The 20,095-nt window shown below is 38.8% G+C and overlaps 1 protein-coding gene across 1 annotated transcript in view; it reads left to right on the top strand.

The window, feature by feature from the left end:
• Positions 1-20,095, top strand: part of ARSB (arylsulfatase B) — a 260,017-nt gene that overhangs the window by 125,201 nt on the left and 114,721 nt on the right. The window contains exon 5 of the mRNA XM_072606420.1: positions 1,548-1,791. Within this exon, the coding sequence (XP_072462521.1) occupies positions 1,548-1,791 (244 nt within the window). The remainder of the gene's footprint in view (positions 1-1,547; positions 1,792-20,095) is intronic.

Here is a 20,095-nt window from a genome sequence, read left to right as displayed (position 1 = left end):
AGGACTTCCAGCATCTGGGAGCTGGGAGTTTCCCCTTTGGCCCATGTGCCCTGTAAGTTTGAGTCCATTTTCTCCTGGACCCTGTATATTCTGGTGAGAGAACATGTCACAGAGTTTTGAGGGGATTATTTTGTATCAACTGTTCTTACTACGCCACTTGAATGAATAACCCTTTACAAAAATGAATTAAGTCTGATTGACTAATTGATATCAGCTGCTAATCATAGGAGGAAGCCCACCAGTGGGGCTTGTGAATTGTAGTATTGGGCAAAAATATCAGCACCTCCAACCCCTTAGAGCTGTCTTCAGAGCCTACAAGGGAAATGTCATTGCCTCCCTCATGGGACCCCATAAGCTTGGGTGGGTGGGAGCCTGACAAAGTGACCTTAAGCATGTGCTGCAATGTAAAGCCTGTAACTCTTCAAGAGCTTGAATTTCTGTATTTGAATAACTTATTTTGCTGTTTTAAATTGTAAAAGGGCACATAGTTGTCCACATAGCTTCTTCAGATAGTGGGGATGACGTGTCTCTTCAGTTATTAAACTGAGAAACACTTCTCTACATTTACCTTCTTCATTCGCTGTGTCATTTAGGAAAATAAATAGCACATATGCCCAGCACTATCCAAGACAAGCCTAGCTTGTCAGTCTGCCTTGAGCAGAGAACTCTTTCAGAGTATTTTTTCCTGTTTAATATCTTTTGTTGTGGTTGTTCAGTCATTTCAGTCATGTCTAACTCTTCATGACTCTATTTTGGGTTTTCTTGGCAAAGATATGGAAGTAGTTTGCCATTTTTTCTCCTACTCATTTTAGAGCTGAAGAAACCAAGGCAAACAGTGCTAAGTGTCTGGCTCAGGCTCACACAGTGAGTAAGCGTCTGAGGCTGGATTTGAACCTGAGTCTTCCTGACTCCAGACTTGGTGCTTTATCCACTGTGCCACCTATCTGTATAGAGATTAGGTTAGTCCATCGAAGAAATCCTCAGTTTATACACTTGAGCATCTCAGATTACTGTGAGAATTCTGGAATATCCATTTAGTGCTGAGTTTTGTGGTAAATCACAAAAACTAGGTAGCCTGATTTAAATGATGCGTTGGTTAATTTTGCTGAATTTCCCCCCGTTTCTTTTTTATTCTTTGGTACAAGGTATAGCTTCCTGGTTAGGGAGAGTAGAGGCATCTATTCAGAAATAAAGGTGATATAAAACAAATACGTCAACAGAAATTTAAAAAAATAATATAGCCTAAAGTAAATCAGATAATCTCAGCTGTCTTATTGGGAGCCTTACGTCACTAAAAAGTGACTTGGACCTAGTCTTTTTTATCTATACATCATGCTTCAACATCCACAATCTATGGGTTTTAGGTCACACAAAATTTTCTTAATCTGATGCAAAATCCACGTCTTTGGGACATAAATCCATCTTGAGGATTTACTGTTACTGAATTTCCTTCTCACAAGCGGTCTCAGACCACTGGAGAATTAAAAGGTCTCATCACCTCTGTATATGCTAACATGGTCTTTATACACATATCTAATTTTTTCCAGACAATGGTGGACAGACTTTGGCTGGAGGCAACAACTGGCCACTCAGAGGAAGAAAATGGTCACTGTGGGAAGGCGGAATTCGAGGAGTAGGCTTCGTAGCCAGCCCCTTACTGAGACAGAAAGGAGCACAAAGCTGGGAACTCATCCACATTTCTGACTGGCTGCCTACTCTAGTCAACCTTGCTGGTGGACATACAAATAGCACGAAACCACTGGATGGCTTTGATGTGTGGAAGACTATCAGGTAACATTAAATTACATGATTATTCTCCATGTAATGGTTGGTTCTCTAAGAACAGTTTGGCTTAAGTAAGATGAGACCTACACACATAAATAAGAACAGCTGACGTTTTAGATACCACTTTAAGGTTTCCTTAGTGTAGGACATACATGATCTCATGGCCAGACTCACCTTCTTTCCTGTTCTGATATGTTATTATACTGGTCATCGGGGATCTGCTGTAGAGCAGAGGTGTCATATGTGGGCCCAGGAAGTGACCTGCTGCGTTCCAGAGTGCCATCTGAATCAGATTAGCAAGGTAAATAAAAATGGAATAAAACTTAGTGTCACATTTTAACACTAACTCAATATAGCCATCTCTGGGGTGGGGGAAGGGGAGAAAAAAAGAAAAAAGAAATTTACATAACTTTGCTGTATATTTGGAGGCAATAGCGAGTTGTACATGGTAGATTTGCAGTTTCATGTGCAGTGATTGCGTTATTGTGCTGTGTTAATGAAAATGCTTATTTTGTTCCATTAATTGAAAATAAATAATTTTTTAATTAAAGAAAAGTTTCAGCTGAAAAAAATATATGCTTCCCAGGGATCTTTACTTATGGGTTAGTAGCCCTCATTTCCATTTGAGTGTGACACCACTGTTGTAGATAATTATAATTTTCCTAGATATTAGCAAAGTGTGTGACAAAAGTATTTCATACTCTTCTTATGGAAAAGAAGAAACATGATGGTTCAGATAAATGGATTTGGAGCTAGTTGGCTGATGGACAGACTCACAGTGGTCATTAATATTTCATGGTCAAGTTGGAAGCAAGTCTTCAGTGAGGTGACTCAGGGATATGCATTGCAAGTAATCCTCCACGCACCTTACACTGAATGCAACTTTCCAAGTCTTGTTTAGGGATTTCTAGCCTGCCATAAGAATCGGTTGCTTGGTGGTTCCACTTAGAATCCTCACGTTTCACAGAGGTAGGCTGCCTAACCTGAAGCTCCCTTTCCTAAACACCACTTCCTGCTCCCTCATGCCTATGCATGTGAGCCCCATCCCTCCTGTACCTCTATCCAGCCCTATTTTTAGTTTGTCATCGTGTCCAGTTAAGTCCCTATTCTGTGATTAACAAACTGCCCTTCATATTAGATGTGTGCCCTATCCCTAGAAATTACTTGGTACATATTTTTCCTTTAATTTTCTTTGCATGTGTTGTTTTCTCCAAATTGAATGTAAACTCTTTCCGGACAGGAACTGTTTTGTGCCACCACCACCTCAACCCCACCCCCCAGCCTAGCATGGTGCCTTGCACATAATAAGTGGTTAATAAATATTTATTGAATTGAATTTTTATCAATAAAATTGTAACTGATCAGTCAGTAACCATTTATTAAGTGCCTGGATAATACTGTTTTTCCCACTTGATTCACAGTGCTATTGTAAGGAGAGCACTTTGTAAACCTTAATGCTCTATGTATGTAAGCTGTTATTATGCTGGTTATGATGTAAGTTACTGTATTCTATACATACTAGAAATGGATTTATGATTAATCTACTCAGAGGTGGTAGGGAGTGGCAGTACATATTTCAGTGACTTTCAAGATCTGCAAAATATTCATTAGCTCATGCTGTCCACCAACTCCCATAGATGATTTTCACCTAGAGGAGGAAAGCATAAGCTTTCGAGGTTCATAGACTCAGAGCTAGAGATGCGTTAGAGATCATCTCTTCCAATCTGTTTATTTTATAAATAAAGAAATTGATTCACAGAGATACTTTGAGTACTGGACTGAGAAGGGCTACATGTCTGAATGTCAACCATGTTACGATGGCCAGAAGGTTGTCTTTTTTGTTCATGTTCAACTCGTCCTAAACCCATTTGGGATTTTCTTGGCAAAGATAACTGAAGTGGTTTGCCATTTCCTTCCCCAGATCATTTGACAGATAAGGAAACTGAGGCAAATTAGGTTAAGTGACTTGCCCAGGGTCCACAGCAAGGACGTGTCTGAGGCCAGATCTAATCTTCAGAAGATGAGGTTGGCCATAGGGGATGATATCTGAGCTTTAGCCACTGACAAAGACTGGCTACTAAGTTAGGGAGGAGTTAAAATCCTTATCGGTAGAAGGGGTATTCATACCAATGAAACCACAGGTCCTTGAAATAAGAATCAGTCATCTCTGTATAATGCTTTAGACTTTACAAAGCATTTTATATATATTATCTTGTTTGAGCCTGTCTTAGCACACTTAGGAAGGTTTGAAATACAGGCAGAAGCAGCAGTCTCCTCTGTTTGCCACTTATGTGGCCAGGGAAAAAAGCCTGAGGGACTTGTGGTTCAGTAGAGGACAGCCCTGGTGTTAGGGAGAAGAGGGGCAGGGGAAGGACCCTTCCATGAGGAAAAAATGGTTTCTGATTCAGCCCTCACTTTCTGCATTCCCTAAGTCAAAACCTTGGGCTATAAGTGGGACTGCAGCTGCTGAATCCCCAGTCACAACCCTGGACAACTACTCATGCTTTGAACTGACATAACTGGGAAGCCCAGTACCACTGGAAAAATGCAGAACATGATGGGAACAGATAGCGAGACAGTAAAGCAAGCAAGTCTTATTGAAGTTGTGGTACATTCCACACAGTGGAGGATGGTCAGGGAAGATGGATACAGGGCATTTATGGGGTCCTGGATGGAGTTTAGGATGAAGCAGAGTAGATTTATAGAGGTTTCTTTTCTGAGTCAAACTAGACCAGGAAATTGGGGCAGGGAGCTTGGACCTAGCATATAGGTCATGGTTCAGGAAGAGGCTATGATCTTCTTTACATATCCTCACAACAACCCTATGAGATAGATAATGCACATGTTATTATTTCCTTTTTATATAGGAGGGGAAAAAATGATGTTCAGACAGATTAATGCCTTGTCTATGTTTATAGAGCTGGGAGCTAGGACATGGAAACCTATATTACCCACACCAACCTTTGACCAAACCACACTGACATAGACCTGATAAAAAAAATAAAATCGTTTTTCTCCACCGAGTCTTTCTAAACTCTTTAAATTTAAAAAAAAATAATTGTTTTCAATTATCAAGCATTTTTTTCTGCCTTTCCATGCATAATCAGAGAAATTTTTTTTGAAAAAACATTTCCCCCCCCGGAAAATATAGCCAGTGGCATTTCTGTGAAAAAAAAATGCAATGTCCCCTTCCATGGTGTGTCATCAGTAGACAACTGGCCAGGAATAAGTGGCACAAGAAGGATGGAACCTAATCGACATTTATTTATTTATGGAAAATGTTTCCCTGCCCCACCCCTCAACTATTTGGAAAATGAAAGTCAAAAATTGGAAAAGTTTTTTTTTAAACTGATAGGGCTGTGATCTCAGTGTCTAAAACTGTAGACTTTTAGAAAATATTTTTAGCACATCAGAATCAAATGCACGTCACTGATCAGTGACTCCTGAATTTTTTCTCCTCTTGAATCTATAAACAGATATTTGGAACAAGTTAAGACTAGACTATGGAATATTATCTTGGAGCAAAAAAAAAAACCTTTCCTTCATGGGCAGTATGATATGGTAGAAAGAGCATTGGCTTTGATGTCAGAAGATCTGGTTTAAATCCTGGTTCTACTACATGCTATTGGTATAACCTTAGGCAAATCACTTAATCTCCCCTGCCTACATTTCCATATTTGTATAACTAGATGGACTTTAAAGTTCCATTTTGCTCTAAATCTGTGATCTTATTTTTGCAGGATAGGTTTGGGTAGATAGGTGTGCCTTTAGGAGGTCTTAAATGGGAAACCATGATTAGGCCTTTTGTTAACAGCCATTTGTGGCAGAAGGTCTTTATCTGTGGCTTGCATTGAATATGGACATGTGGAGTGAGAGAATGGAGTGTGGTATGACTAAGGAACATTTTATCTAGCCTGTGTGATGTCAAATGTTGGACCAGAGAATATGGATGTGTCAGAAAAAATGATCAACAGTTCTGGAATTGTGCGATACGTGTTTTGTGGGATAATGCTTCCGGGGTTTTTTTTCTTTTTTTCTTGGCTTACAATCGGCTGTACTTTTTAGAGTATCACGTGTGTGTGTGTGTGTGTGTGTGTGTGTGTGTGTGTGTATGTGAACATTGAAAGAAAACACCATCATCATCTGTGAACATCTGTAGCTTATCACCATATTTAATTATCTATCTGGGTGCCCATCAATTTAGCCAAAAATGGCTAAATAAGTTGTAATATGGAGTACTGTCAAGCTGTTAAGAAGGGAGGAAAGAGGAGGTGGAGCCAAGATGGTAGAGTACAGACAATAACTCAGCTGGACTGTCCCAACATTCCCCTCTAAACCATTTTAAAATTAACTTCTCCAACCAAATTTTGGAGTGGCAGAGCCAGCAAAAGGTCAGAGTGAGACAGTTTTCCAGTCTAAGACCACTTAGGAGTTCAACAGGAGAGGTCTGGGACACTGGGGTGGGGGCCTGCCCAGAGCACAGACCTTGGAATCTGCTGCTGTAGTGGCAGCAGCAGCTGCAGCTTATAGAGCTCTCGTCCCAGAGGCAGTAAGAAGGTTAGACAAGAAGACTGGTCAGAAGGAAATTACAAGGGACTCTTTGCTAGCACTGGGTACTGCTAATGCTGGTTAGCAACTCCATTGCCCATAAGCAGTTCTAGGTCACAGTTCCAAAACAAAGAGGAGCATTTGCTTAGTCACAGTTCCAGGGCCAAGAGGAGTGATAGCAGCTACAAGGGAGCAAGGGTCTTTCATGAGTAAAGACAAGAGCAAGGGCCAGTAGAGCAGTTACAACACCTCTGCCTGCATTACACCATCATGGAAGCACAAAAAATCTTGCAGATTCCCAGAATACCTGAGTTAAAAACAGCAAAGAAAATCCTGAAGTGTGTGAGAGTACCTCTCTACCCTGAAATGAGCAGAGATCAACTTTAAGGTAAAAGTCCAGAGTTAAGGTAAGCCAGAGTTGAGAAATATGCTAGAAAAATGCTAAAAAAAACAGCACCAAAAAAAGAACATGACCATAAAAAAATCACAATGGTGGCAGAGAAGATCAAAACATAAACTCAGAGGGAGGCAACAATGTGAAAATAGCTTCAAACAAAGCCTCAAAGAAAAATGATAATTGGATCCAAGCCCAACAAGAATTCCTGGAAGAGATTAAAGAAAGAGATGAGTAGTAGAAGAAAAATTTGGAGAAGAAATGTGATATGAGAAAATTATGAAAAAGGAATTAACAGCTTAGTAAAAGAGGAATCTTAAAAAACAAAATTGGGCAATAGGAAAAGAAACACAAAAATTCACTGAAGGAAGAAAACTCCTGAAAAAGCAGAATTGATCAAATGGAAAAGGATGTACAAAAGCTCACTGAAGAAAATAATTCCTTAAAAAATTAGAATTGGACAAGTGGAAGCTACTAACTCCATGAGAAAACAGTTTTAAAAAGTCAAATGAATGACAAAATACAACAAAATGTGAAAATTGACATTCAAGCACAAGACTTTAAAGCATAAAAAGAAACATGACAAGGAATCATAAGGATTCAAGAAGGATAAACCATTTGCATTCTATATGAGAAAATAATGCATGTAACTCCTAAGAAGGTTATCACTGTTAGGTCAGTCAGAAAGAGTCTACATAGACAAAGGGTATGGATGATGATCTAAAAAAAAAATGAAGGTATGAGAAAGAGGGATGCACTATGAATGGTAATGGGACAAGCTCACCCATAAAATGGAAGCAGATAGCAGAATGAATTAGAAATCAGAATCCGACAATATATTGCTTGCAAAAGACACATTTGAAACAGAGAGACTCACACAGAATTAAGATACGGAGCTGAAGCAGAATCTGTTATGCTTTGATTGAAGTGAAAAAGGAAGGAGTAGCAGTCATGATCTCAGGCAAGGCAAAAGTAAAAATAGACCTAATTAAAAGAGATAATCAGGGAAGCTATATTTTGCTAAAAGGTATCATAGACAATGAAGTAATATCAAACATTTTTTGCAGCAGTTTTCTTAGATAAAGGCTTCATTTCTGAAATATATAGGGAAATAAGTCAAATTTGGAAAAATAAGAGTCATTCCCCAGTTTTTCATGGTCATGGAATATGAACAGGCAGTTTTCAGAAGAAATCAAAGCTATCTGTAGTCATATGGAAGAGTGCTCTAAATCACTGTTAATTAGAGAAGGGAAAATTTAAGCATCTCTGAGGTACCGCCTCCTACCTATCAAAAATGACAGATGCTTGAGGGGATGAGGGAAAATAGGTACACTAATGAACTGTTGGTGAAATTGTGAACTGATCCAGTCATTCTGGAGAACAATTTGGAACTGTACCTAAAAGGCTATTTAATAGTGCCTATCCTTTGATCCAGCAATATCACTACTGCTAGACCTGTGTCCCAAAGAGATAAAAAAAAAAAAAGAATAAAGACCTCTAGATATAATAATATTTATAGAAACTCTTTTGTGGTGTCAAAGAACTAGAAATTGAGGGGGAGCTTATCAGATGGAGAATGGCTGAACAAGTTTTGACATATAATTGTTATTGAATACTACTGTTCTGTGAGAAATGAATAGGGGGATTGTTTCAGGGGGAAAAAACATGGCATGAAGACCCTTGAGAACATTGTCCATAGTAACAGCAATGTTGTCATGATGATCCGCTGTGAAAGACTTGACTGTTCTGATCAATACGTTATCCAAGACAATTCCAAAGGACTCATGATAGAAAAATGCTCTCTACCTCCAAAGAGAGAACTGATGAACTCTGGTGAAAATTGAAGTATAATTTTCTTACCCTTTTTTTTGTCTTTTACGTGCAATATGGCTAATATGGAAATATGTTTTGCATGATTTTACATGTATAATTGATATAATTTCGCTTGCCTTTCCGGTGAGTGGGGAGGGATATATACAGATATTTTAAGTGAGGAAAGAGAGAAATTTCATTTTAGACAAAGTGATGCAGAGGGAAGTCAGCAGAACCTGAAAAATAATTTCTCTTATATTAATATTGTAAAAAATTAACCATTTTGATGACTTTTATAAACTGTTACAGGATGAAATGAGTGGAATCAGGAAAGCAATTTATATGACAACATTCCAAAAAGAGCTTTGAAAACTTTAATAACTAAAATGAATATGATCATTTATAATTCTAGAGAAGCAATAATGAATCGTACTATATATGACAGAGAGGTGAGGGGCTTAGGGTATGGAATGAAGCATGTCTCTCTCACTCTCATTAGATGTGTGCGTGTGTGTGTGTGTGTGTGTGTGTGTGTGTGTGTGTGTGTGTGTGTGTGTGTGTGTGTAGTATCCAGTCATTGAAGATGTATTGCTTGACTGTGCATATTTGTTACAGGAAATTAGTTTCTCTACTTTCCCCCAATGGGATCCAGGTTAAGAGGGAAAGAAAATAGATTTCTGTTAATTAAAAAATTGAGAGATAGGGAGCGTTACAGATGTAAAATGCTGTTTGAACTTTCTGGCAAGGTCACCATATTGCTTATTTTACTGAACCCCATTGTACATCATTGCTAGAGACCTTTCATGAAGGGTGAATAATCTGCATATGTCTGCAATGTAAAACAAAACACATCAATGAAAGTGAAGTATAAAAATGAAAAAAAGTCTCCATCTGTCTGAATGCTAGTCTAAAAGGAATTATACATGGGCTAGAGGAAAAGATTTTCTTTTTCAATCATATCACAAACAGAGTCTTAGGTCTGCAGGATGGTGTGATGGAAAACACACTGCCATGGGGACCAGGTTCAAATTTCAGTCTATCACTTACCCCATGTATGATCCTGGATAGTTTCATTTCACTTCCCTGGGCTGCAGTTTTTTCATGTAAAATGACAAGGTTGGACTAGTTGACCTCTAAGGTATCTTCCAAATCTAAAATTCTATGATCTCAAATTAGGTTAGCTAGATATGCTGAATTAGTAGATTTTCACTGGGTTATTTAAAAAAGGGGTTGGGGAGATGGAATGATGTTAGGAAAATAGGATAATTAAATAGGATTTTATGGACCATTTGGAGGTACTTTCCAAATCAGCTAAGTTTTATTTTCTTAGAATTACTCTATAAATTATTTTATTACTTTAGTAAGAGTCAGCATAGGGTAGCAGATAGAGTGCTAGATGTGGAGTTCGGAAGACCTGGGTTCAGATTTTTGAACTCAGAAGGGAGACCGATCAACAGGACATGTGGTTCCTGATTCAACCTGTGCTTTCTCCATTCCGAGTCGGAAACTTGGAATATTTGTGTGATTGCTGAATCCCCTTTAAAATAGGGAAAATAATATTTGTGTTACCCAACTCATAGGGATGGTATGAGAATTGTTAGATAATGCATGTAAAAATGCTTTGCAGATCTCAGTGTTTAAAAGTGTAAGCCAATGTTATTATGTGAAAAAAATACAAGTCCCTGAAGAACATATCCTTACGATTGGAATGTGCTTTAAAATGGCCGTCCTGGAGCACAACAGCATCTGCTAAAGCCTTTGACCTACTTACCAGGGACCACTAGGAGCAAAGCAGCCAAGTGGGAGATGGTTATCTCCCAGCTTTTTACTAGGATAGACTCAGCCTTGTAGTTGGCCTAATAAAGAAGCAAGTCAACTTCTGAGGCTTTGTCTCAATGTCTGATTCAGTTCAATTCAACTTCCCAGTAGAGCTCAGTGCTAGGGGAGATTAAAAAGAAATCCCTGGGAGTTTACTGTCTGTGGGAAGATAAGAAATGTAGATAGTTTTTAGGCCCCTGAAAAGTCCTAAACAAAGGGCTATGTGAGGTCTGAAAGGAGCGTAGGGATTAGACAAGTTTCCCTGGGGGAAGGGGGGGTGGGAGGGTGAGGTCTTATTTGAGGAAAGCTTTAAAGAATGAAGCCAGAGTTCTTTGGCCAAGAGAAGTGAGGGAAGCTATTTCAGGCTTCGAAGTGTGAGAAGAGTCATGAAGACAAGAAAACATTTGTGAACTGTTTAATTTGACTGGAGACTAAAGAGTGTAGAGGGGAGATAAGGTAGGAAAAGTAGGATAGCAGCAAATTGTGAAGGGTCCGCCAGGCAAAGGAGTTCGAACCTGGTTTTGTGGGCAGTAAGGAAAGCATGAAGATTATTGAACAGAAGAGTGATGATGCCACGAGATCCATGCATAAGAAAGATTGGTCTGGCCATTATATGAAGATGAACTGGAGTAAGGAAGTGGAGGATGGAAGATCTGATGAGAAGCTGCTTCCTTTGTCTAAGTGAGCAAGGAGGAGGTGACTGGGAGTGGAGAGAAGGGGACAGATGGTACAGATATTGTGGAATAATATTGTGAACAAGACTTGGCAGCAAGCTTGAAATTTGAGAGACAGCAGGTGAAAGAGGCTTAGACTTTTTTCCAATTTTATTTTATTTTAAGTTTATGTAATAAACAAGCATTTCCGTAACACAGTACAGAAAAAAAGATAATTGTCTATGAAACTGCAAATCTACTATGCACAACTTGCTATTCTTTTCAAATATATAACAAAATTATCATGTTGGTTTTTTCTCCCCTCCCCAGAGATGGCCATCATTAGACACAAATGGGTGTGCATATGTGTATGCTTGTATGTGTGTATATATGTGCAAAATTATTGTCGATTGTAATAAGATTGTAAAAAATATGTAAAACTATTATGCCCCTTACCAGCTGTGTGATCTTGGGCAAGTCATGGCACCCCTCAGTTTCTCCACCTGTACAATGAGTGTAATGGTATTTGCCTAACTCCATGGCTGTTGGAAAAAACATGTTCTGTAAACTTTTAAAGTATTGTAGAGATATTAGTTTTTGTTATTACTGGTAACCAGTTGAATGGGGAAGGTGAGAGAGAAGAAAGAGTTAAGTATAATGGCAAAGTTTTACTTCCTGAAGTAAAGTAAAGTACTGTTAGAAGTGAGCCCGTCTAACAAGCCCCCAACAGTGAGAAACTTGCTCACTTTAAGCAAGCAATACGTGTTGTGAAATGGCTGGGCAGCCTCCCCAGTAAGGTTACAGGACGACTACAGCACGTTCGGAAAGATGGGGCTTCTTATACTGTTTTTCGAACTTTGGATCTCCCATAGTACAGTCCCCTGGCAGTGTGGCCGCTTGTCCTCCTCTCTGATAGGCCCTTCCTCACACAAGTCATTGAATTTCTGACCTCTAACCTGTCCATACCAGGTTGGAAACCTTATCACCTAGAACTGTGGAAAATACAACTTCTGTGTTTCCTACAGTACCATGGACAGAAACAGTAAAGTCAGGAGGAAAACATGTAGGTGGGAATAGATTATAAACTTTGGTTTGGACGCGTTGGGTTTGAAGTAATGGTAGAATAGTCATATTCTATGTCATGTGGACCTTTGGAAATTCTGATTTGTTCTCAGAGGAGACGTCAGGTCAGAAGGCAAATATTAAGGTTTTAGGGGTCATGTCCCCACAATTGAAGTTGTGGAAGTGAATGAGCTTGGCAGAGGGAGTGAGCAAAGGAGAGAGAGAGAGAGAGAGAGAGAGAGAGAGAGAGAGAGAGAGAGAGAGAGAGAGAGAGAGAGAGAGAGAGACAGAGACAGAGACAGAGAGACAGAGAGACAGAGACAGAGACAGAGAGGGAGAGAGAGAGAGATTGATATTCAGATCATGGCAAAAGTGTTTATTTCCCTGAAATTATTGCACTAACTCTAAAGGAAATCACCTTTCTGCCTCAGTTCATTCACATATCTCTACTTGATTATACTCAACCATCTGGGCAATTCTGAACCCCTGGGGGAGAGAGGGAGGGAGGGTGGAAGAAATCTAGGATTGAAATTTAGGGCCAACAAACTAAAGGGATTAAAAGTGATTGAGGAGCCAGTGAAAGAAATAGAAAAGGAGATGTCAGAGAAACCAGGATAGGTTGGTGTTGGGAACTCCAGATACGGAAAATCCCTCTCTACTGATTCAGGTCAGCACTTTCTCTTAAGCTTAGCTGTTGTGATTCACACGGCCAGTATGTGTTAGGGGCAGGGCAGGAATCCAGGTTTTCCTGGCATTTGAGGGAAGTTCATGAAAACCACCGGAGGAATGTCAGGAAAAAAGGGTTGGTCAGTAGTAGTCTCAGGTGCTACCGAGAGAGAGGTCAAGACAAGTTAAAAAAAAAAGGTAATTTTATTTTGGTATTAGAATGCAGTTTGTGACCTTTGAATGAGCTGTTCAAAGATGAATTTAAATACTTTTTAAAGGTTTTGAGACAAGGTTTGAAGGTATAAAGAGAGCAGTAGCCTAAGGATCCACCCACACAATTTAAGCAAAGTTTCTTTGCTTTTATTTATAAAGAGCATTTAAGCTATACTCCAGACTTATTTTTTGAACTTTTAAAAATAAGCATTTATTAACTTTCCTTCCCACATCTCCCTTCCCCACAGAAAAGAAAAAGAATAACAAAACCCTTGTAACAAATAAGCAGAGTCCAAACAGAGCACCACGTTGGCCATGCCCCCAAATGTCTTATTCTGCATCTTGAGTGTCCAGAGATGGGTAATAACACGGTTCTCGTCAGTCCTCTGGAATCACAGGCTTTGGGCTGATCCGAGTTCCTAAGCCGTCTGGGTTGTTTTTCACAGTGTTCTTATTATGTGGACTGCTCTTACAGTTCTGCTGTTTCACTTTGCCTCACCTCGTATAAGTCTATCCAGATTTCTTTGAAATCATCTCATCATTTCTTATTACCCACTAGTATTATATTCATATATTATAATTTGTTCAGCCTTTCCCCAATTAATAGGCACCTCCTTGATTTCTAGTTCTTTGCCACCACAAAAAACTGCTATAAATATGTTTGTACAAATCTGTGAGTCTTTTTTTTCTTTCTTTGATCTCTTTGAGGTGTAGACCTAGTAGTAATATGACTGATTCAAAGGGCATGCATAGTTTAGTAATTTTTTGGCATAGTTTCTAATTCCTTTCCAGAATTACTAGACCAGTTTGCAGTTCCACCAACAGCTCATTAATGTGCTTTTCCCCCCCTATAGTTCCTTCAGTATTCCCAGCTTTAGCAATCTGTTGAATATGAGGTAGAGTCTCAGAGTTGCTTTAATTTGCATTTCTCTAATTATTAGGTTTTGGGCCATTTTTTAGGTAGCTGTTGATAGCTTGTATTTCTTCCTTTGAAATCTGCTTGTTCATATCATTTGATCTCTTATTAATGGGGGGAATGGGTCTTATTTTTATAAATTTGAAAATCTTGGAAAAGAGAACTTTATCACAGAAACTTGCTATAAAGATTTTTTTCCCCTCAGTCACCTGATTTCCTTCTAATTTTAGCTATATTGGTTTTGTTAGTGTAAAAACTTGAAAATTTTACATAATGAAAATTGTCAGTTTTCTCTTCTGTGATCCTTTCTGCCACTTGTTTGGTCATGAACTCTAATGGTTTTTCACATCATCATTTATGTCTAAGTCATGTATCCATTTAGTGTGTGCCTTGCTTTATGGAATGAGATGTTGATCTATACCTAGTTTCCTATCAGATTTTGTTAAATGGTGAGTCCTTACCCAAGTAACTGAGATTTGGGGATTTTTCAAACACTTTACTACTGTGTTCGTTTGCTTCATCTATTGAATTTATTCTATTGATGAGCCTCTCAATTTTTTATATTTTTATCATTAAATTTATTTATTTTTAGTTTTCAATATTGACTTCCATAAGATTCTGAGTTCCAAATGTTCCTCCATCTCTTCTCCCCTCCTCCTACCCCAAGACAGCATGTAGTTTGATATAGGCTCTCTCTATATATATTCATATTAAACCTATTTTCACATTAGACATACCGTAAAGAATTAGAACCAATGGGAGAAACCATGAGAAAGAGGAAACAACCAAAAAAAAAAAAAAAAAGGAGGGAGAGAGCAGATAATATGCTCTGGTCTGCATTCAGGCTCCATAATTTTTTTTCTGGATGTAGATAGCATTTTGAATCATGAGTCTTTTGGAATTGTCTTAGATCTTGGCTTTGCTGAGGAGAGCTCAGTCTGTCAAAGTTAGTCGTTTCACACTGTAGCTGTTGCTGTGTACAGTGTTCTCCTTTGGTATCAGTTCATTTAAGTCTTTCTAGGTTTTTCTGAAGTCCACCTGCTCATCATTTCTTAAACACAATAGTATTTCATTACATTCATCTACCACAACTTGTTCAGCCATTCCCCAACTGATGGGCATCACCTCAGTTTCCTTTTCCAATTTCAATCACCTCAAAGTTCTTTGCTACCACAAAAAGAGCTGCAATAAATATTTTTGTACATTTGATTCCTTTTCCCATTTGTATGATCTCTTTGGAATATAGACCTACATGTACTCTAGGTCAAGGAGTATGCACATTGCTCTCCAGAATGGTTAGATCCATTCCAAAATTCCCCCAGCAATGCATTAGTGTGCCAGTTTTCCCACATCTTCTCCAGCATTTATCATTTACCCATTTTGTCATGTTAGCCAATGTGATAGGTGTGATACGGTAACTAAAAATTGTTTTGATTTGCATTTCTCTAATCAATAGTTATTTAGAGCATTTTTTCATATGACAGATAGTCTATTCATATCCTTTGACCATTTATCAATTGGGGAATGAGTTATGTTCTTATAAATTTGACATAATTCTCTATATATTTTAGAAATGAGGTCTTTATGGGAGACAGTGGTTGTAAAAATTCTTTTTTATTTTATTTATTTATTTATTTCACTTTTAACATTCATTTTCACAGAATTTTTGGGCTCCAAATTTTCTCCCCCCTTGTCCCCTCCCCCCACCCCAAAACACCGAGCATTCCAATTGCCCCCATCACCACTCCGCTCTCTCCTCCATCACCACTCCGCTCTCTCCTCCATCACCACTCCGCTCTCTCCTCCATCATTCCTCTCTGCCCTTGTCTCCATCCTCTCCTCTGTCCTGTTGGGCCAAATAACTTTCTATACCCCTTTACCTGCATTTCTTATTTCCTAGCGGCAAGAACGGTACTTGATAGTTATTCCTAAAGCTTTGAGTTGCAACTTCTTTTCCTCCCTCTCTCCCCACCCCCTCCCTTTGGAAGGCAAGCAATTCAATATAGGCCAAATCTGTGTAGTTTTGCAAATGACTTCCATAATAGTCATGTTGTATAAGACTAACTATATTTCCCTCCATCCTGTCCTGCTTCCAATTACTTCTATTCTCTCTTTTGATCCTGTCCCTCCCTGTGAGTGTCAACCTCAAATTGTACCCTCCTCCCCATGCCCTTCCTTCCATCATCCCCCCCACCCTGTTTATCCCCTTGTCCCCCACCTTCCTGTATTGTAAGATAGGTTTTCATACCAAAATGAGTGTGCATTTTATTCCTTCCTTTAGTGGAATGTGATGAGAGTAAACTTCATGTTTTTCTCTCACCTCCCCTCTTTTTCCCCAAACTAAAAAAATCTTTTGCTTGCCTCTTTTATGAGAGATAATTTGCCCCATTCCATTTCTCCCTTTCTCCTCCCATATATTTCTCTCTCAGTGCTTGATTTCATTTTTTTTTTTAAGATATGATCCCATCCTATTCAATTCACTCTGCGCACTCTGTCTCTATGAGTGTGTGCGTGTGCATGTGTGTGTGTGTGTAATCCCACCAAGTACCCAGATACTGAATAGTTTCAAGAGTTACTAATATTGTCTTTCCATGTAGGAATGTAAACAGTTCAACTTTTATAAGTCCCTTATGACTTCTCTTTGCTGTTTACCTTTTCCTGCTTCTCTTCATTCTTGAGTTGAAAGTCAAATTTTCTTTTTAGCTCTGGTCTTTTCATCAAGAATGCTTGAAAATCCTCTATTTCATTGAAAGACCAATTTTTCCCCTGAAGTATTATACTCAGTTTTGCTGGGTAGGTGATTCTTGGTTTTAGTCCTAGTTCCTTTGACTTCTGGAATATCCTATTCCATGCCCTTCTATCCCTTAATGTAGAAGCTGCTAGATCTTGTGTTCTCCTGATTGTATTTCCACAATACTTGAATTGTTTCTTTCTAGCTGCTTGCAATATTTTCTCCTTGACCTGGGAACTCTGGAATTTGGCCACAATATTCCTAGGAGTTTCTCTTTTTGGATCTTTTTCAGGTGGTGATCGGTGGATTCTTTCAATATTCATTTTGCCCTCTGGTTCTAGAATCTCAGGGCAGTTTTCCTTGATAATTTCATGAAAGATGATGTCTAGGCTCTTTTTTTGATCATGGCTTTCAGGTAGGCCCATAATTTTTAAATTGTCTCTCCTGGATCTCTTTTCCAGGTCAGTTGTTTTTCGAATGAGATATTTCACATTATCTTCCATTTTTTCATTCTTTTGGTTTTGTTTTGTGATTTCTTGGTTTCTCATAAAGTCCTTAGCCTCCATCTGTTCCATTCTAATTTTGAAAGAATTATTTTCTTCAGTGAGCTTTTGAATCTCCTTTTCCATTTGGCTAATTCTGCTTTTGAAAGCATTCTTCTCCTCATTGGCTTCTTGAACCTCCTTTGCCAATTGAGTTAGCCTATTTTTCAGGGTGTTATTTTCTTCAGCATTTTTTTGAGTCTCCTTTAGCAGGGTGCTGATCTGTTGTTCATACTTTGCTTGCAAGTCTTTTATTGCTCTTCCCAGTTTTTCCTCCACCTCTCTAACATAATTTTGAAAATTTTTTGAGCTCTTCATGACCTTTTCCCAGAACTGATCCCATTGAGTGGGCTGGGATGTAGAAGCACTGACTTCCGTGTCTTCCCCTGATGGTGAGCACCGCTCTTCCTCATCAGAAGGGAGGGGAGGAGAAACCTGCTCACCAAGAAAGTAACCCTCTATAGTCTTGGTTTTTTTCCCTTTTCTGGGAATTTTCCCAGCCAGTGACTTGACCTCTGAATATTCTCCTCACCCCCACCTCGCCTCCGGATCCTCCCAGCCAGAGCTTGGGGTCTGAGACTCAAATGCTGCTTCCCAGCCTCAGGGCTTCCACGGGGGCGGGGCTGCTATTCAGTGTGAGATTAAGTTCAGGTGCTCAGGTGGGGGCAGGGCCGCCTCTCGGGCTCAGTTCCCTCCGGGGGCTTATGCAGAGACCTTCAACAATGGATCCAGGCTCCTGCCTGCTTGGTGAGCCCCGGTCTGCTCCCGCCTCTGCTGTTGCCTCCCGAGGGGGCCTGAGTATGGGGGCACCCCACTCCCCTTCCTGAAGTCTGCTGGGATCTTCTCCTCTTGGTGCCGGGGCCGGGGCAGGGCTGGGCTGGGCTCCGCGTCCGCAGTGCGACGGACCTTTTGCGAGAGGTTTGCAGGTCCCTCTGGAACAGAAATCTTATCTGCTCCGCTGTTATGTGGCTTCTCCTGCTCCCGAATATATTGGCAGCTCTTTACTACAGATATTTCATGGGCTGTGGGTTCGGAGCTAGCGTATTTGTGTGTTTCTACTCTGCCATCTTGGCTCCGCCCCCTCTGTAAAAATTCTTTCCCAGTTTTCTGCTTCCCTCCTAGTCTTGGTTGTATTGGCTTTGTTTGTACAAAATATTTTCAGTGTAACATAAACCAAATTATCCATTTTGCATTTCATAATATTCTCTGTCTCTTGTTTGGTCATAAATTCTTCCATTCTCCATGAATCTGACAGATAAACTATTCATTGCTCTCCTCCTTTGCTTACAGTAACCTCTCTATTTCTTAACCAGTACCAAAGTGCTTTGATGACTATTTCTTTGTAGTGTAGTTTGAAATCTGGTGTTGTGACACCCTCTTCCTCCCCACTTTTTTCATTATTTCCTGGAAATTCTTGACATTTTGTACCTCCAGATGAAAATCATAAGTATATTTTCTAGTTCTATTAAGTAATTCTTTGGTAATTGGATTGGTATGGCACCGAATGAGTAAATTAAGTTAGTATTGTTATTTTTATTATATTGGCTCAACATACTCATGAGCAATTAATATGTTTCTAATTATTTAGGTCTATCTTTATTTCCATATTGCTTAAAAGTACATTCCTCTGTGTATCTCAGCAGGTAGATTCCCAAATTTTGCATACATTCTGGGGTTATTTCATTTTTAAAAATAATTTTTAAAACATTTTATTCCCCACCAATTACCTGTCAAGGTAATTTTTAGTATTTGTTTTTATAAGATTTTTGAATTTCAGATTTTTCTCCCTCCCTCTACCCCCTCTTCCTAAAATGGTGGGCAATTTGATATAGGTTATATTTGTGCTAACGTGTGAAACATATTTCCATATTAGTCACAGTTGTAAAAGAAGAAACAGATCAAAAGAAAAACAGTAAAGTAAGAGAAAAAAGTTTGCCTTGATCTGCTTTCCAAGTCCAGCAGTTCTTTGTCTGGATGTGGAGAGCCTTTCCTTCTTCATTCCTTTGCACTTTTCTTAGATTATTGTGTTACTCATAGAAGAGCTGTATTATTCATAGTTGATTATGATACAATGTTGCTAATCCTGTATACAATGTTTTCCTTTTCCTGCTTATTTCACTTTGCATCAGGTTGTATAAATCTTTCCAAGTTTTTCTGAAATCTGCTTGTTCATCATTTCTTAGAGCTTAATAGATTCCATTATATTCATCTACCACAGCTTGTTCAGTTATTCCCAATGGATGGGCATTCCCCACAATTTCTAATATTTTGCCACCAGAGAAAGGGCTGCTATAAATATTTTTGCACATGTAGGTTCTTTCCCCTTTTTATGATCTCTTTGGGATATAGACCTAGTAGTGGTATTACTGGATCAAAAAGTGTATATTGTTTGGCTGCCCAAATTGCTGTCCAGAATGGTTAGATCAGTTCATAACTCCGTGAACAGAGCATTAATGTCCCAATTTTCCCACATTCTCTCCAACATTTGTCTTTTTCCTTTTCTGTCATATTAACCAATCTGATACGTGTGAAGTGCCACCTCACAGTTGTTTTAATTTGTATTTCTCTAATCAAAAGTGATTTAAGTATGCCTTTATATGCCTATAGATAGCTTTGATTTCTTAATCTAAAAATTGCCTGTTCAATATCCTTTGACCATTTATCAATTGGGCAGTAGCTTGTATTCTTATAAATTTCACCTCATTCTCTCTGTATTTGAAAAGTGAGGCCTTATATTAGAGACATTTGCTGTAATGATTGTTTTTCAGCTTTCTCTTTTCCTTCTAATCTTGTTTGCATTGGTTTTGTTTGTACAAAATCTTTTCAGTTTATTATCAACTTTTAAATTTAATATAACCAAAATCATCTATTTTGCATTTTGTAATGCTCTTTATCTCTTGTTTGGTCATGAGTTGTAACTCATATTCTCCTTTAAGAATTTGGATGCTTTGCCCT

Source organism: Notamacropus eugenii, chromosome 4, assembly GCF_028372415.1.
Source record: "Notamacropus eugenii isolate mMacEug1 chromosome 4, mMacEug1.pri_v2, whole genome shotgun sequence".
Lineage (NCBI taxonomy): Eukaryota > Metazoa > Chordata > Mammalia > Diprotodontia > Macropodidae > Notamacropus > Notamacropus eugenii.
Note: the sequence above shows the minus strand (reverse complement) of the source record. Positions and strands in the feature narration are given on the sequence as shown.